The 18,683-nt window shown below is 41.0% G+C and overlaps 1 protein-coding gene across 2 annotated transcripts; it reads left to right on the forward strand.

Moving 5' to 3' along the window:
- Positions 1-442: 442 nt before the first annotated feature.
- FEM1C (fem-1 homolog C) lies at positions 443-17,556 on the forward strand. Of its 2 annotated transcripts, none has more exons than XM_054054880.1 (3): positions 443-508; positions 2,446-3,175; positions 15,519-17,556. In XM_054054880.1, the coding sequence occupies exons 2-3, from the start codon at positions 2,632-2,634 to the stop codon at positions 16,826-16,828; spliced, it is 1,854 nt and encodes a 617-aa protein (XP_053910855.1). In that variant the 5' UTR covers positions 443-508; positions 2,446-2,631; the 3' UTR covers positions 16,829-17,556. The 2 variants fall into 2 exon arrangements, with proteins under 2 accessions (XP_053910855.1, XP_053910856.1); XM_054054881.1 differs by lacking the exon at positions 443-508 and adding an exon at positions 2,171-2,279.
- Positions 17,557-18,683: the final 1,127 nt, after the last annotated feature.

Consider the following 18,683-nt stretch of genomic DNA (forward strand, 5'->3'; position numbering starts at 1 on the left):
AAGCTGGAGAGGGGCTGTTCACAAAGGCTGTGGGGACAGGATGAGGGGGAATGGGGATAAATATCCATGGGAATGGATGGGGCTGGAGCCTCTGATCCAGCGGGATGTCCCTGCCCGTGGCAGAGGAGGGACTGGATGGGCTTGGAGGTCCTTCCCACCCAACCCACCCCGTCATCCCACCGTCCCTCTGTAGGCGCTAAACCCGCAGCGAGCCGCGTGCCACGTCCACAAATCATCCGGTCTCAGAGCAGGCACCGCGCTCTCGGGGCCGCTCCCCCCCCGGCCCGTGAGAACCGCGGCTCCCACCCCCCGCTCGCCCCCTGGCGGCCGCGCCGCACCCCCCCCTCCCCCCGAGAGCGCGGTCCCGCCCCCTCCCCCGCGCCGCCATTGGCCACGGCGCCCCGCGCCGCGCTGCGATTGGCCCGGCCGCGCCCGGGGCGGGGCTAAAGCGTGGCCACGCGCGGGGGGCGCGCGGCCGGCGGGGGCCGGAGGCCATGGGCGGCGGGAGGTGAGAGCGGCAGCGGCGGAGAGGAAAGGGGGAAAAGGGGAGAGGGGGAGGAAGAGGGGGAAGAGGGAAATAAGCAGGAAAAGGGGAGAGGAGGAGGGGGAAAAGGGGGGGGGGAGGGGAGGAGGACAGGGGGAGAGAGGTACGGGGAGAGGAGGGAGGGAAGAGGAGAGAAGGGGAGAAGGAGAGAGGGGAAAAGGGGAGAAGGGGAAAGGGGAGGGGAAAGGGGAGAGGAGGGGAAGAGGGAAAAGGGGAGAGGAGGGGAGAGAAGGGGAGGGGGTTCGTCAAGGAAAGGAGCGGGGGAAGGGGAAAGGAGGGGGAAAGGGGATTTGTCAAGGGAAGGGGGAGGGGGAAAGGGGGGGAAGGGGAGAAGAGGGAAAAGGGAGGGAAACGGGGAACGAGAGTCGTGAGGGGGAAGGAGGGGGAAGGGGGAAAGGGAGGTTCTGGGGGAAGGGGAGGAAAGGGGGATTCTGAAGGGAAGAGGAGTTGAGGGGGGTCACGAGGGGAAGAAGAGTCGTGAGGGGGATGGGGGAAGGGGGAGGAAAAGAGGGGTGAAAGGGGGTCGTGAAGGGGCAAGGGGGGGCTCTGAGGGCGAGGTGAGAGGGGCCGTGAAGGGAAGGGGGAGAAGGGAGTTCTGAAGGGGGAGGGGAAATGAGGGGATCGTGAGGGGACTGGAGAGGGAAAGGAGGGTCTTGAGGGTAAAGGGGATCGTGAGAGGAAGGAGAAAGGGTAGGGAAAGGGGGGCCTTGAGGGGAAGGGGAGTTATGGGGGGGAAGAGTGGGAAAAGGGAGCTCCGAGTAGAAGGTAGAAGGGGAGAAGAGGGGCGTCGTGAGGGGAAAGGAGGGGAAAGGGGAGGTGGGGGTGAAAAGAAGGAAGGGGAGATGAGGGTTGTCAGAGGAAAGGGGGGAAAGAGGAGGGAAAGGAGAGGGAGAAGGGGGGCTCTGAGAGGAAGGGGAGGGAAACGGGAAAGGGGAGGGAAGGGATTGTCAGGGAAGGGGGGGGGGTCCTGGAGAGAAGAGGAGCGTCGTGAGGGGAAAGGGAGGTTCTGAGAGGAAGGGGAGATGAGGGGTTTGTCAAGGCAAGGGGAAGAGAAAGGGGATGGAAAGTGGGGTCGTGAGGGATGGGAGGGAAAGGGAAAAGAGAGGGAAGAAAGGGGTCGTGAGGGAAAGGGGAGAAGGGGGCTCATCAGGGGAAGGGAAAGAAAAGTGGGGTCATGAGGGGAAGGAGAGAGAAGAGGGGGGTCGTGAGGGGAAGGGGAGGAAGAGGGGGAAAGGGGGTTCTGAGATGAAGGGGAGATGAGGGTCGTGAGGGGAAGATGGGGAAGGGGGAGGGAAAGGAGGGTCGTGAGAGAAAGAGAAGAAGAAGGGGGTTCTGAGGGATGTGTGGGAAGGGGAAAGGCGAGGGAAAGAGGTTCTGAGAGAAAGGGGAGATGAGTGGGGTCGTGAGGGGAAGGGGAGGCTCGGGGATTTTGAGAGGTTGGAGAGGGGTCATGAGGGGAAGAAGGGCAGGCTGGGGGGGTCTCGAGGGGGAGAAGGGCAGGCTGAGGCGCATCCAAACTGCCACCTTCCCCGCCTGGCTTTGCCCCTTGGGGCCTGTGTCTGTGGAGTTCCTTGGAGGAGTGGGGTCGCTTGCCTTAGGCAGCCACTCAAAGCAAGTCGGGGGTGCAAACAGAAACGCTGTTAGTTTTTTTCTGAGGCTGGTATGGAGAACACGCTGGTAGGGTTAGACCCCTCCGCACTAAAGGTTTCTTCGGGAGCCACCGAGCAGCCAAGAGGTGGGGAGGGGTGGTGCCAGACAGGGGGCGGGGGTCCCATGGAGGTCAGCTGGAGGTCGGCCACCGCAGCAGAGAGTTGTTTGGGTGCAGCTGTAGGAAAACACGGTTGTGGTTACTTGTTTGTGAAGTAGGGAGTGAAAACATCCAGAGTTCTTTTCTCTTGTAGATTTGTAACAGGCCGAGCGTGTGCTTTGTATGGACCCTGTTCACAGTCTCCATGTTGTCCCATCTAGATGAAACTGACCTGAGAAGAAGCTGTGGACTGTCTGTTTGGGCTGTGCGTTTCCAATAAGCTTTTGACTCTGAAAGAGAGACAGGTGTGTTTTCCAAGAAGCAGAGAGGTATAGACTAAATGGATCTAAAGACAGCAGTGTTCAACGCAGCTCGTGATGGGAAGCTGCGGCTCCTCTCCAAGCTACTGGCAAGCAAAACAAGAGAAGAGGTAGCCCTACTGATGTCAGAGAAAACCAATGGTGCCACGCCACTTCTGATGGCAGCCCGTTATGGTCACCTTGACATGGTGGAATACTTGTTAGACCATTGCTCTGCATCTATAGAAGTTGGTGGTTCAGTAAATTTTGATGGTGAGACCATTGAGGGGGCTCCACCATTATGGGCAGCATCAGCTGCTGGCCACTTGAAGGTGGTTCAGTGTCTGTTAGATCATGGTGCATCTGTCAACAATACAACTCTGACAAATTCTACACCACTCAGAGCTGCCTGTTTTGATGGTCACCTGGAAATAGTAAAATATCTTGTGGAGCACAAAGCAGACCTGGAGGTATCAAACCGTCATGGACATACATGCTTGATGATCTCATGTTACAAAGGCCACAAAGAAATTGCTCAGTATTTACTTGAAAAAGGAGCTGATGTTAACAGAAAAAGCGTTAAAGGTAAGTTAATTTTTTTCACTTTCCTTGTGGTGGATATGGGTAGTGTTACTTGTTGACCCTTCTTTAGGAGGTTGACCTCTGAAAATATTGCATGAGTAATAGATAAAGTGTATTAAGCTATGTTCTTTTACTGTTTTTTTTTGTCAATGTACACCCTTGTTAACGCAGCTTTTATAATTTCATTCTAAATTGGTACATTTTAATCCTAAACCGCTGATTCTTAAAAAGTCTTAAGTCATTTTAAATGCCACATTTATGCATGTGTGAGATAATAAACTTGCTGAGAACTCCTCTTTATAGTAGTCTGGTGTAGTAACATTCAAACGTATAAGCATATATTCTTGGTTTTCATACTGCTTTCTAACACACCGAATGTGCTGTACGTAAAACTGATCTGTGCCGTAGTCATATCAGGGAGGATGGGTAAAGGAGAAACATTGCTTTTTACATTGGAAATTAATAACCTCTTTGCTCTTCACCCTTTCTTCCTTGCGAATTCTTGAATAATTTTTTCAGTGTTTGTAAACAAAAACATATATTAGGATTAAAGAAATGAAGGTGCAGGTGACTGTGATCCCAAGAGAAGGGCTGCTAGTAGTGCACAGTGCATCTTTTGGCCCTGTTTACAATTACCCTGGTGTTATCATTCAAAGTGAAGATTGCTGTCAGTTTTTGCTGTGATCATAATTATATACACTTCTTGGTTTAACCACCGGCGTTTTTATTACATCTCAGACTTGTGTGTGGGTGTGATATTTGCCTGAAAAGCACACCAATTATTTCAGGTTACAGTTAATTTTAAGCTCACTGAGCCAGTATTGTGTTTCAGCAGCCTATTTCTTATATATATGCGCGTGTGTGTACATATATATATATATATAATTTTTTGTGTATAGATATATATATATCTAATCTGCTAATAAACCCTTTTGTAACATAATTTTACTTCCTGCTTCTGCTATACTACACTTTACAGTTATTTCTGTTAAATTATACTTTGTGTCTAGATTATTGTATAATCCTTGTAAATGCCAAATATGAGATTAATGAAAAGCTATTCAGTTAAATATGCCTTTTTTCAGCGAATCATGCAGATGTGTGGGTTTAATGTAAAGGGAGTTAAACTACAGATTTGTCATAGCAGTGGGCAGAGCAAAATAAATCTTCCTTTGTAAGGATTTCAGGTTGCTTATGAATCATCGTGGACTTGTGATAGGATAAAAAAGTCATTTTCTAGACAGGGTTCTTGGAATAACAAGCTAAATATAAAGTGCATATTGTTTTTTTAGTTTTAAACCAATCGCTTTATATTATAGGTACGAACAGAGCAGTGCAGTTGAATATCTGATGTAACAGAGGAAAAGATAGATCTCTGAAGCTCTTTTCCCTCTCATTTTGAGTTGGTGGAGTAGGCTTTCCTTTACTGATCCTCACTATTCATTTTACTAGTGCATTAGTGTTATTTGTCTTTGTTTGAACGACTGAGCAGCAGCCGTGCGCTCCTGAGGATTCTCATTCTCCTCTCAGGTTCTCCATTATCTTAATTCCTTCCTCTCTTTGCTTCCTTTATTTTATGTGTGACTCACAACTAGTCGCATGAGGAAAGGTTCATAAGGTGTAACTGATCCTTATTTAAAATGTTAAAAAAGTTTAGTTGGATGTGTTTTAGGTCATTAAAATTAATTTTATTTTGAACTGCCATGTGTACAAATGGTTCTGTATCCATAATACCTACTGGTCAGCTATGCGGAATACAGTTTTGTATGTGGAGATTCCTTCTGATATGACATTAACATACTTTTTGGCGTCTTGAAACAGGTTGATCTGTGAAGTTATTAAATAAGCAGTGTGAGGTAAAGAAGTGGAGAAAGTAAGTACTGTAAAACCTGAAACTGAAAGTCAGCAGAACTGAACAAAACTGGTATCACTAAGAATTGCAGTGGCTGAGGCTCTCAACTAACCCTCTTTCACTTTATTTTGGAAGAATGTTTGGTAGCTATTAATTTCAAACTTAGTTATTTCCACCTGGTTTCATTCTACACTGTCATGTTCCACCCCAGTGTCTACCTATTATTTGCTTTTCTACTACTCCTGTCGTGGTGCTGTCTGTGCTTGTGGTTGGAAGGTACACAGAACTTGAGTGCTCTGCTATCCTTCTGTCTTTTTAGATCCCTTCCTGAGCCATGTATGGAGAAGCCTACTGTTTTGTGAGAGATGTGAAAGCTTCCGCTACTGTAAATTTTGCTGCATTTAAAATTACAATGCTTCTCATAAGAATAAAACTACATAACTTGAGTAGAGGTGCTGTTGTGGGAGATTACAATAGCTTCCTTTCTCAGTATTATTCTTAAACCCGTGGAGGAGTGGTCAAAATTACTTCAACTATTCCTTGTGTTTTTCCATCAGATTTCCGTATTGCAAGGCAGAACTTTATTCATATTTTAAAAAGCAGTAAAATCCAGAGCTGGGAAGGATATGAAAATGTTTTGAAGTGTTAACAGTTCCCGAGAAAAATCCAAATACTTGGAGATGAGAAAACAAGTAAGGGTATGGGCATCTAAAAGTCAGGATGACAGCTGTGGCAGGGAGAGCATGAAAGAGCAGGTGAAAACATGTGGTGATATCCTGCTAAAATATAGGCAGAATCCTGCAACTGAATTTTGGACCTCAGAAGTTCAGACTGCGGAGGTTTTGAAAAGAAAGTTGTGGAAGTGCAAAAGCACAGACAGGAAAGGATTAAGATGTTGATAAAGACTTCAGAGTCTGAGTCAGGTAAGGTGCAACACCAAGGTGGAGCGTAGGCCTGGCTCACTGGAGATGGTGGTGAAGGAGGTGGTAACAAGATGTTAGGGGTAAATAAGTGCTGTACTGTGAAAGATGGCCAGTGGTTCTGAATTTAAAGCATGAGGCTTTCATTGTTTTTGTTTCTATTGTTTTTTATATCTGAACTTTCATATTTTCCCGGAACCTTTATGAAGCACATAGGCAACAAAAATGTAGGCAAAAGATTTTTTAAAGAATATTTTGTGTTACATGGACAGTGTTCGTGACAGGGAAAACCTGAGACCTAGTGCAGGTAGAGGTAGTTTTTTTCTGCTTAGAATTGTGGACAACAGCAAAGATACTTGTAGCTACATTTTTTATTTTTTTGTAGAAAAGCAAAAAGTAGCCAAAGCAGCACTTGCAAAATTAAATAATTCACCATTTTTCTAATTTAGAAGCTTCTCCAGTAAGTTATTCATAGCTTAAGAAGCTGCAGATAAAAAAATAAAGCCTAGTAAGTTTCACTTGGGTATATAATCATATCTTAAATGGTAAGTTGTGGTTGGGTTGTTTTTTTCAAAAATGAACAAAAATCCTCTTAAAACTTAAAGATCTTAAAGCTTTTATACTTTCTAAAGGAGAAAAGTGTGTATAATACTAAAGCAGCAGAAACTTGAGATTTCTCAGGAGGAGCTAGGACCCTAGAACTAAACCTCAAATGGAGCATAGACCTACCTTTGTGCTGGATGAGGAAGATGTTCTTTGTGTTTTCTATTAGGCTGCATTGTGGAGCCTGCCAGTGATCAGTTGTTAAAATGGTGCTGCCTTACCACCTTCAGAATGGACTTCTGGTTGAATATGATGTTTTGCTGGTTTGTGTCAGTGCACAGTCTTGTTTGGCTGCTGTGTTGTAGGGTGGGAAATGCTTACTCTTGTAATTCAAGTGTTAGCAGTCTTTGGGCCTTCAAATTACAGACTAGGGCTGTTTTGGGGATATACCTGGGCCTGTGTTTGTTGAATTTTGTGTTTAAAATAAAATATTTCATATAATTGCCCCAATAAAATTACTTGGCATGCCATCCATTTTAAAGTGAACTTTTACTTCTGTTCTAATTCCAGCTAGGACACTTCGATCTTGTATTCTGAAGATTTTCAGTGCATGTTTTGAAAGTTTGTGTTATGCTTTATCCTCCTCTACCAGACTTGCTGCAGTAACAGAGATTTATTTCCTTCCTTTCTGCAATCAGTGAGCTAAATTATAGGTAAAGTATGCAGGTCTTGGTAACCAGAATGGCTTGAATGTAATGTCACAGAGAAAACAAATTCTTTTTCCAAAATATCTACTTGAAAGGCAACTATTTTTTCTGAACACGGCTTGTAAGGCGTTCCACTGCTCTGCTCCATGGTGTGTGGTCTCTTTCTCTTCGGGGTGATGTTAATGGTTTCCACTAGTGGTCTTTGCTAACTCTGTCCTCGTTCTGTTGTTAGCAGACTCATCTGCTAGACAAAAGACTAATTTTTCTGTGTATTAGAAAATTTCATAAGACCTGCTGGACTAAGTGTTCCTTTAAGTCTGCACAGAAATGCCTGGTTGCAAGCCCTGATTCTTTGTCGTCTATTATCCTCTGTACTACCATTGCAATTGGAGGTACTTGTATCTCCTGAAAATGCAAAATAACACTGTGATTCAAAATCTTCTTGTTCTTAGATTCTACTGGCACAGTATTTGATTAGAATAGCTTTGTAAAATAATATGGAGACAAGGCTTGTTGAGTTTGCTTCCTCGTTTTGGGAAGTATAGAAGCATATGGACGGCAGTCTCTGTGGGTACTGTATCGAGGTTATATGTATAACAGTACTGTACCAGGGGTTAGAGCTTTTCAGGATTGTCGTTTATGTGGGGTACTGGAAAGTTTAACACACAAACCTGCTGTTAAGGGGGGAAAAACCCTTTTACAGACTTGGCAGACCTAGGAATGGTGGGATTGCAGAGTTTCACACTTTTTACTCTATGATGAGTGGTTTAGTAGTATGTGTTAAAAATAATTCGTTTTCTCTTGCAGTAAACATTAAGAAGTCTGACAGGTTTGTTCTCTTCTCAGGTTTTTTTGTCTTGTCTGCTTGCCCAGATTAACTTTTGGTGAGGGAAGTATGGAACAAAAAAACAAAGCTCCTTTTTTCCTTTCATTTTTCCCCCCCTTGTGTATAAATCCTCCCTCTAAAAGTGTTCTGTGTCCTTTATTTTGCTTTGGTTTTTTTTTTTTCCTTTTTTTAGTTGGTATTGCATGGCACAGTGCACTGCATTTTGTAGATATTTTGTGCGTGATGCAATGTAGAAAATGAACTGCAGTAGGTATTACTGTAAATAAAATAGGACAGTTTAAATGAATAGATTCTTGAATTTAAACAACAAAAAGGGGTTTGTGTTGAAATTTATTGATTAACAGCATGCTTTTTATTGGTATTCTTGATAAGTTCTCATGAAGTACTTCATAAAGCAAGGGAGCAATTATTCCATTACAGAATATGGAAACTGGGTTAAAATAACTTGTTTTGATTACTAGTTCTTTGCAATCTTTATTTCTTCTTAAAGGGAAGAATGCCTTTAGTTTTTCTTTGTCATGCTTATGAAGCATAGGGATGTATTTTTCTATGGTTTTCTTGTGCACTGCCCAGGTTTCTATTTATGTAGCAATACATTTTTTGAAAAAAAAAAAACACACTAAAACTCTTGGAATAGTTAATTACTTGAAATTCTCTATTAGAAAAAAATAAATGTTACATGGATAACTTTATAAAAGTGATTGATTTCATCTGTAAGGCTTCAAGAATAAGTACATGTGGTTAATTTTACAGACTGATCAGTCATTTAAATGGATTCTTTTTTTCTCTTATGTTTAAAGATCCTGGATATGATATCAGATTGATACTAAATTTTAATGTAAGTTTTACTACCCAGAAATTTGATCAAGCGTTTTGTAAGTGTTAGGAGGTGGATTTACTTAATTGGTTGCAAATCAAGTCAGATTAACTTCTTGTCATTGCTTCACTTTCTTTTGTTCCCATGTCACAAGCTACCAGTCTATTTTGGGAATTACTTGCTTCTGACATAGAAATATATGGCCTCATTATGAAGTTGGATGCCCACCCCCCACTCTGATGAGTTCTTGGTAACACTGGATAGTTAGAGAATTATTTCTGTGATGAAGCAGTTGTGTGTATTTGTACCACATTTGTACCATGGAGGATAGTGACAAAAAAATAACATGAAGCTACAGTGCCAACTGACCATACTCTTTTCCTTGATTTGTTTTTGCAAGATTTGGAAGAACTGGAGGTGGTGTTATTCTGTTTATTTGTTGCTGGTTTTTAATTGAGGGAAGTTATGTAATGTGAATACTAAAGTTCAATACTGTAAGAAGCAGTTTGTAAGGAGTATCAGGAATACGGTATAGTGGGACTCAGTTTATAGCAGAGAAGTACCACTACTACCAAAATTTTTGCAGTCCAGTATTGTTTCTATGCAAGAACGACAAGCCTTTCATGCTGTTGTAACATTAGTGATTGTCTATATGTGGTTAAATTCCTGCAGAACATTTTGGAATTAAAAATGGATTAAGAAAATTTAACTTATTTTGAAATAATCTTTCACACCTTTAAAAAATAACTTGATTTGGCCAACTGGTTCATATATGTCCCTTGGAAAACTGCCTATTGAGGAGAATGATTTTCAAAGTACATTTACTTATTTTTGGCCTTTTCCCTTTTCAGTATAGCAGTAGATAGAATGTTGACTTTTAGTTTGCTACTGAATAAATAACATTACAGTAATTGAATTAACTGTTGAATCGTATTCAGCCATTGCTTATTCCTGTCAGTGTAGGCAATATGGTGTTCCTGAAAAAGATGAGTTAATTCACAGAATAGTCATGGATTTGCAATGCTTCTTGGCCAGGAATTGAACAGTTCAGATATGTGGTATGTAGACTTTGATTTTTATATTAAAGCCACTGCCATTTTTTTTTTTCAAGTTCTTTCTCAGATTTAACACTTTATCTACACCTAACTACTTTAGGTGTAGATGGCTGGTAATATTATTTCTTAAAGCCAGGCGCTATGGCTTTTTAAGTTGGCAGCTCTCAACTGTCTGCTGGTGCCCACTTCTAGTCCATGGAAATTTGGTATTCTTACAACGTCTCCTTCCCAATCCTGTACCTGTTTGATCCAGTCAAAGTCAAGTGAGGCATAGCCACTAAAAACTAGTGGGCGAGGCCTTCCTTCAGTATTTTTTACCTAGCTTCTTTTAAATCCAAGAGCTACTACAGTATAAGCAGCTAAAAGGTTACGCTACTTTTGATATGCTGTCAGTAACAGCTGTTTAGGCTTAAGTAAGTAATTGTAATACAAATTAAAAAAACAGGCCCTTTTTTTAAATTAAGGAGATCTAGTTGGACAGAGTAGTGAAGTTCCTTGGAATCTCAAGCATATTTCCATGTGTTCTTCATAGCTACATTGTAAACTAATGACATATAGGCTGTTGAATTGGACCTTAATTTGCCCAGAACAGTGGACAAGCTAAAGTTGTGTGGATTTTTCAGTATTGATGTGTCATTCCATAGACAAGGACTGACACAAAAAGAGTGAGACTGTGCCTGTAATTCTTTTTATTTAACAAATTAAAAAAATCAACTACTACCACCTTGGAAACAGTTTCCTTCCAAGCTGACACACAGCTGCATACAATGCTGCCAACATTCAAAGCAATCCTGCAGAACATTTTCTGAAAGGCTTTTGAGGATCTCTGGTGTGTTTGGTTTCACATCTTCTACCAGCAAAAAAAATGGGTTCCTTTGAGAATAGACATGATCTTTGGGAAGAGGTAGTTATTAGCTAAAAACTACTTCACAATATATTGTGGGCTGGCACACACCAGCATTTTCCAGCTGAGGGTAGGAAAATGTCTGTATTTGAACACATCTGCTCGTGCTGATTGAAGTGATCAAGTTGAGCCTTGTCTTGCTGTGACACATTAGAACATGTTCTATAACCATTATAGTTGCTAAACTGTGCCAAATTTGCCAAACTTTTAAGCCATCTATATTTGGCTAAAGATCAGTTCATGTGATTGGAAATTTTGTTGGCAAGAGACTGCAGTGTGGCCAGACCTGTAACTGACTTAACGTACTCTGTTTGGATAAAAATTGCCTGAGATATTAAGGATTGAAAATCACTTGCCATTGCATGCACTGGATTTAGTTTTGTGAATCTTGATCTAAGGTTTAATGTCATGTGCTACTTTGTGTCAGAGTGTCTTCCTCAGCTTATTCGTTAGTAAATGATGGTAAAATAACTGTCCACTATTCATAAGTGTTTCAAGAAAGGAATATTTTTCAAAGTGAGTTCACTGTCTGTTAATGAAACAGTCTGATATTTTGTCGTGTTTTTTTAAAAATATTTAGAACTTGAACTTAGAATACTGGTTGGAGGGGACAAAACATGTTCATATCTCTGCTGTAATTGCAAAAACCTGTTAAACCTGAGTCATAAGCTTCTGAAAGTAATTTTCTACACATCTTTTGTATGAATTTGATCAGTGTGTTAGCTAAATGTTGGTATCTGGTGAGCAAGGATTGGGACTCTGTTTCTCCCAAATAACTGCCATTCTTCCTTACTGCAATTCTTCTTACAATTCTTGCTTACAATTTTTCTGGTTGCTGGCATTGGGAGCAACAAGGAGGCCTTGAAGTGTGCTGGCAGTTCTTAAGATGGCCCAGAAACAGGTTTGAGAAAAAAGCTGCAGACCAGTGTAAAGTTTTGAGAAGTGAAACATTATAAGGAAAGAGTCAGAAGGGAATCACAGAATCATAGGTTGGAAAAGACGAGTCTAACCATTCCTGTGTACCACTAAACCACGTGCCTCCAGGGCATGATTGGGTTACTAGTGGGGAAAACCAAGGCCCATTAGAAAATTTTCAACTAAATAGAGTCTGAGTCTCTAGATACTTCTTTTTCCGCATACCAAAACTTGCCGAAGTGTTGGGTGAATGTTTTTTGACTCAGTGGCTTCTCAACAGAAGATAAAAGGAAGCTACCATACAATAGTCAACTAATTCAAGTCACAGAATAGAATTCTACATTCTGCACCTAACCTGTGTGGATCTGCTTGCAACAAGTGGGTATTGAATGTAGAGGACCCGCATTACAGTTTGACCAGGTATTTCTGAATTTTGCTTTGGTGTTTTTTTGTTCGATTGTATATCCTCTTACTGTATCCTATTAGAAGGAAGGTAAGTGTGATATGTGGTTGCATATGTAAAAGGTAGAAATTGTCAAATTAGACAATTTCTAATTGAAAATTACAAAATTTGAATTCAAATTAGACCTGTGTTAGTTTCTTATAGTTGAAATGAAAATGGAATAATAAAAATTCTTTCTGAAGGGTATTTAGTAAGTATGAATCTTTTTTCCTGGTATTTATATGTGTGTGTGTGTGTGTATATATATATAATGCTAACTTCAGATTATTTGGTTTTGGTTTTGTTGTATTTAAGATGGTGTAAACAATACGTTCTTGGCAAAAGGACCGTATTAGGAAAACTTGGTCTGCATTTTAGCTTTCGTACAGTGTTCAGCTTTAAAGACAGGTCTTGGACACACTTCTGATTTGAGTTTCATTAGCTAAATACTTTAGTACAATTAGTACAAAGAGCAGCCTGCACCTTGTAGAGATCAGGACCTGGAAAAAAATTAAACTGCATGAAGATAAACAGAAGCTGTTTCCATCAGTAGACTATATATTTACAAATACTTATCCCAGTCATGGGCTGAAGATTTCAGGTGGCTGCTTTGGTTCCCTCACCCCTGTAGTTCTGTTCAAGTCTAGAAATACAACAAATAAGTACATTGTAAATCACTGTCTTGGTGACACTGAAAAAAAGCCTACCAAAAAAAAAAAAGAAAATATGGAAGTTTCAGGAAACTTCTTTCTTAACTTTTAAAAGCCAAATGTGATGTCGATGAGTGAGTAGAGAATCCTTCGGTAAGAAGGTCTCATTTGTGAATGTGGAAGCTTGCTGACAGTGTAATTGAAACTGGTGATTAGATGGTCAGTTAACTGGAATTTGCAGGGCCAGTGATGTAAGAAATCTTAATTTGGGCAGTGGGAGGATTCTTACATGAGCTTTCTGTTAATAAGTTATGTATTAACTTAATGAGAGGCTGAAAATTTCCTTTGTTTGAATCTGTAGTATGTATAATATATGATAAAGAACAAGCAATATTTAAATTGGGTACTTTTAAAACCACGTAAGAGACTTTGTTTTGCTGGGAGGGGACTACGAAAGTTTGACTCAATCTTTTTCCTTCTCCAGTGAAGTGCTTGTATTTGAAGTTAAGCTACATTTTTCATCTAGTTGAAGAATAATAGTTTAATATTAACTGCAGTGTCCAATGCTTGCTTTCTAACTTTCTGTGAATAGGATTTTCAAACAGGTGGCATTAGTGGGAAACAAAGCCAATGCTGAGTTAGCCCAGCTTTAATTTTTGTACAAATCTCATTATTTTTTTATATTTATATTGCTGGAGGTAGAGGGAAAGGGCAGTTTGGCAAGGGAAGAAGGGAAAAGGGTATCAACATGGAGATAGCAAGCTTAAGTTTTGATTTCATACTTGAAAGAGACAGAAACTCCTTCTAGAGTAGAATAGAATGTTTTGGTTGGAAAGGATCTCCAACAATCATCTAGCCAAACTGCCTTACCAATTCATGGCTGACCAAAAGTAAAATTAAGGGCACTGTGCAAATGTCTCTTAGTGCGGACAGGCCTGGGGCATTGACTACCTCTCTAGAAAGCCTGTTCATGTATTTGACCACACTCCTGGTAAACAAATGTTTCCTAACCATAGAATGATTGTGTTGTAAGGAACCTTCAAGATCATTCAGTTACAACTTCCCTGACATAGGCAAGGAAACCTTCCACTACATCTGGTTGCTGAAAGCCTCATCCAACATGGCCTTGAACACCTCCAGGGACAGGGCATTCATGATTTCTCTGAACAACCTGTTCCTGTGTCTCACCTCTCAAATTTCTTCTTAGTATCTGATCTAAATCTCCCCTCTTTCAGCTTACAACCATTACCCCTTGTCCTGTCCCTGCACTCCCTGATAAAGAACGCCTCCCCAGCTTTCCTGTAGGCCCCCTTTAACTACTGGAAGACTGCTCTCAGGTCTCCCAGAGCCTTCTTTTTAGGCTGAACAACCCGAACTCTCTCAGCTTGTGCTTGTATGGGAGGTGCTTCATCCCTCAGATCATCTTCATGCCCTCCTCTGGACTCACTCTAACAGATCTATGTCTTTCCTGTGCTGAGGACTCTCTAACAGAATGCAGTAGTCCAGGTGAAGTCTCACAAGAGCAGAGTAGAGTGGCAACCTCCCTCAACCCGTGTCCTTACCCTAGAAGAATGTCGGATCAGTTAGGCAGAGCTTCCCCTTTGTGAACCCATGTTCTCTGTGCCTGGTGATTGCATTGTTTTTAAAACGTCTTTCAGTAGCACCCAGCAGGATCTTTGTCATATTTGTTTCCAGCAACTGAGGTTAGACTAACAGATCTGTAGTTCCTTGGCTCATCCCTCTTGTCCCTCTTATAAACTGAAGTAGTTTCCAGTCAGTGGGAACCTCCTCAGACTCCTGAGATCTTTGGTAGGTGATCGATCAAGAGGGGTCCTGCCGTAACGTCATCTGGCTCCTTCAGGTACTGTGGGGTGAATCTCATCAGGACCCATCAAGTTACGAACATTCAGCTGGTACAGCCAGTTCCTTACGATTTCAGTGTCCACAAATGGAAAGTCACTGTTTCCCTATTTGTAGTCCTCTGATTTAAGTCAGGACAAGTTCCATCAGCATTATTAAAGACCAAGGTGAAAAAAAAAAAAAAAGCATTGAATGCCTCTGTTTTTGCTTTGTTCCTGTTAGTCAGGTGACTGTCTTCAACAAGTATTGGTCAGATGTTTTCTTTAGACCGCTTGTTGCTTTTAAAAAGTCCTTGTTTGATAGAACACTGACTAGTTAAATCTGTAGTCGAGCTTTGGCTGTTCATGTCTTCTCGCAGCGTATACAAAACACAGCTCTGTAGCCTTCCTGCAAAGCCTGACCTTGCTTCCAGAGCATGTGCAGTTTCTTTTTCCTCTCCACAAGGCATTCTCTGTCCAGGCAAATTAGTCTTCTGCCTCACTTGCTTGACTTTGGACACAATGAAATCACTTGTTCCTGTGCTTTTATAGAGTGGAGAATTCAATTGTGATTCTCTTCTTTCTAATAATGAGACAAAAAGGCTTGTAAAACATATTTAATTCTTTCAGGCAATATGAAGCGTTTTAATTTGTATAACTCTCTGGCAGCCTTGATATTTAATTTTAATCAGATCTTGACTATTTTGACTTGTAAACTAAGCCTTTTATCGTCCATTGATGTCAAAACTGCTATTTTTTTAAAATATTAATGTAACTATTTTTTAACCCTTGAGCATGGTGGTGTTTGGGCTAGAATTTGATTATGAGTTGTGTGATTGTTTTTCTTCTCTTGCAGGAAACACTGCATTACATGACTGTGCGGAATCTGGAAGTCTGGAGATAATGAAGATGCTTCTTAAGTATTGTGCTAAAATGGAAAAGGACGGTTATGGAATGACTCCCCTTCTGTCAGCTAGCGTGACAGGCCACACAAATATTGTCGACTTTCTGACCCAGCACGTGCAGACCAGTAAGGCTGAGCGCATAAATGCTCTAGAACTTCTAGGAGCGACATTTGTGGACAAAAAGAGAGATCTGCTTGGTGCTTTGAAATACTGGAAGCGAGCTATGGAAATGAGGTACAGTGATAGGAATAATATCCTGAGCAAACCTGTGCCACAAACACTCATTATGGCATATGACTATGCTAAAGAGGTAAATAGCTCAGAAGAGCTAGAAAATCTTATTGCAGACCCTGATGAAATGAGAATGCAAGCACTATTAATCAGAGAACGTATTCTTGGCCCGTCTCACCCAGATACATCCTACTATATTAGATACAGAGGTGCTGTCTATGCAGACTCTGGAAACTTCAAGCGTTGTATCAACTTATGGAAATATGCTTTGGACATGCAGCAGCGCAATCTTGATCCACTGAGCCCTATGACAGCCAGCAGTTTACTATCATTTGCTGAACTTTTCTCCTTCATGCTGCAGGATAGGGCAAAAGGCCTGCTAGGCACTACTGTCACATTTGATGATCTCATGGGGATATTGTGCAAAAGCGTTCTTGAAATAGAACGGGCCATGAAGCAAACCCAGTGTCCTCCCGATCCAATACAGCTGAACAAAGCCCTTTCCATTATTTTGCATTTAATTTGCTTGTTGGAGAAGGTACCTTGCAGCTCGGAACAGGAACATTTTAAGAAACAGACTATTTACAAATTTCTTAAGCTTCAGCCTAGAGGGAAGAATAACTTCAGTCCTCTTCATCTTGCTGTTGACAGTAATACTACATGTGTGGGTCGCTACCCAGTTTGTAAATTCCCCTCTCTACAAGTTACGGCTATCCTGGTGGAATGTGGTGCTGATGTGAATGTCAGAGACTCTGATAACAACAGTCCCTTGCACATTGCTGCACTGAACAACAATCCAGACATCATGAATCTTCTTATCAAGTCAGGTTCACACTTCGATGCCACGAACTTGCATAAACAAACGGCTAGTGATTTGCTAGATGAGAAGGAAATAGCAAAAAATTTAATCCAGCCCATAAATCATACTACATTGCAGTGTCTGGCTGCTCGTGTAATAGTGAATTATAACATATTCTACGCAGGGCACATCCCTGAAAAACTAGAGAACTTTGTTTTGCTCCATAGATGATAGTATGGAGTCCCAGAGTACTGTTTTTGAAGCACGACTTGGTGATATGTCCCTTGAGCACTGTTGTGATACACCAGCGTTCCCTTAGCTTGCTCCATCTTGCTCTCATTGGCTAAAGTGTTGTTAGCGTCAGATCTGCAGAGCTGGTTACCCAGTATTTAATATGAATATGCCATATAATATATTTTGTGGGTTATTTAGAAATGTTATGCCATATTTAGACTCCTAAGATTGTCTGCCAAAGGCTTGTCTGTTCTGTTCTTACTTGCCTGTTGGGTGTTTGGGACTGAGTTGAGTATTTTCCACTAATGTCTTTTTACTATAACTGTTATGTGGATTTTATACAGTTGGAAGTTCATCTTTTTTTGGTTTTGCTTGAGCATTTCTACTCTTACTCTGTTCTTTTTCTATGGACTCATTGCTAAACTGTACAAGTTGTATGGACTTGTTAACATTTGCAAATACCATAAGTGCTTTTATATTCTCTATGCACTGGCTTGAACATGACTGTTGTGTGTGAGCATATTTCTATGCAGCAGTTGGCCAATTTCAACTTAAATGCTGATTTTGTTTTGCAGTTTGTTTGGAGCTCTTTTGAGAATGTTGTCTTCATAGCATGATGAATTTTGGAGTTACGTATCAGCTCTCCAAATTTGGATTTGACCTTTTTGACTGCTGTAACTGAGGTTGCTTTCCTTTTGATACTCTGGAAATTTGTCCTAAATAGGGAGAAGAAGATTATAGAATAGTTTGGGTTGGGAGGGAACTTAAAAATCATCTAGTTCCAACCCCCCTGCCGTGGGCAGGGACACATCCCGCTAGGTCAGGCTGCCCAAGGCCCTGTCCATCCTGGCCTTGAATACCTTCAGGGATGTTGCTTTTTCTCGTTGTAGTCCATTTGAACTTTAAATCTAAAATTGTTTCATTGCATCACACAGTTAGGGGAAGAGTCCTCGTTGTGTACAACTGACACCTTCCCCTTTGCACTAATGTCTTGCTTGTGCTGGTTATGTGACTAGATGTGAAGTTTGCTCAAAGTTTAACCTCAAACTTAATGATACACTTTAATGAGAAATAGATCAAATGTATGCTATAGTTTAAAATTTACAAATCCGTTTTAGCTACAAAAGAAACTAAAGCATGTTGGTGGCATGATGCTTATCAGTCCAGATCTAGACATCATCTAATATAGTAAGTGGCTGTATGCCAGGGTCTTGGAAGTTCTGTAGCAGTGTCCTTTTTCTCTTCATTTTAAATATCTTTATAAATACTTGCATGGACTTTTCATCTCTACTATGTCAGCTGTACTGAAAAAAAAAGCCGGAGTTCTGTTGTGTATAGAGCTTCTAATTAAAGTACCTATTTTTATAATATTTGCACAACAGCTTAGCTTTTACAACAGAAAGGGCTCTTTTGACTTGATAAGAAACCTATAAATGGAGATCATAAATGTGAGTGCGATTCAGGTAATTAATATAATTCAGCACTTTACTGTTGACAAATAGTAGAAATTATTATGGCACATTAGCCCTGCAAATGTCTTAAAGCGGAACTAATTTCTGTTGGATAGAATACAGTTTACTTGCAGGTTTAGTGGTCTAGCATATTGCATATTTTTGACTTGATGTTTCATTTCAGTGGTGGGCAGTAAGTATATGTATGGAGTTCTTGCTCCAGAAATTCAACAAGTTCATTTAGGCCTTTGTCAGTGATAGAGATATTTAGAAGCCAAATTAATTAGATAAAGGCAAAATTGGTTTAGGAGGGTCTTTTTAAAATATTTTAGTTTTATTTAAGTTTATGTTGGAACATTTTTGTCGTTTGTGAACTAAGTTGAGGAAGAATGTATCTTGGG

Source organism: Cuculus canorus, chromosome Z (genome assembly GCF_017976375.1).
Source record: "Cuculus canorus isolate bCucCan1 chromosome Z, bCucCan1.pri, whole genome shotgun sequence".
In the NCBI taxonomy this organism is placed as follows: Eukaryota; Metazoa; Chordata; class Aves; order Cuculiformes; family Cuculidae; genus Cuculus; species Cuculus canorus.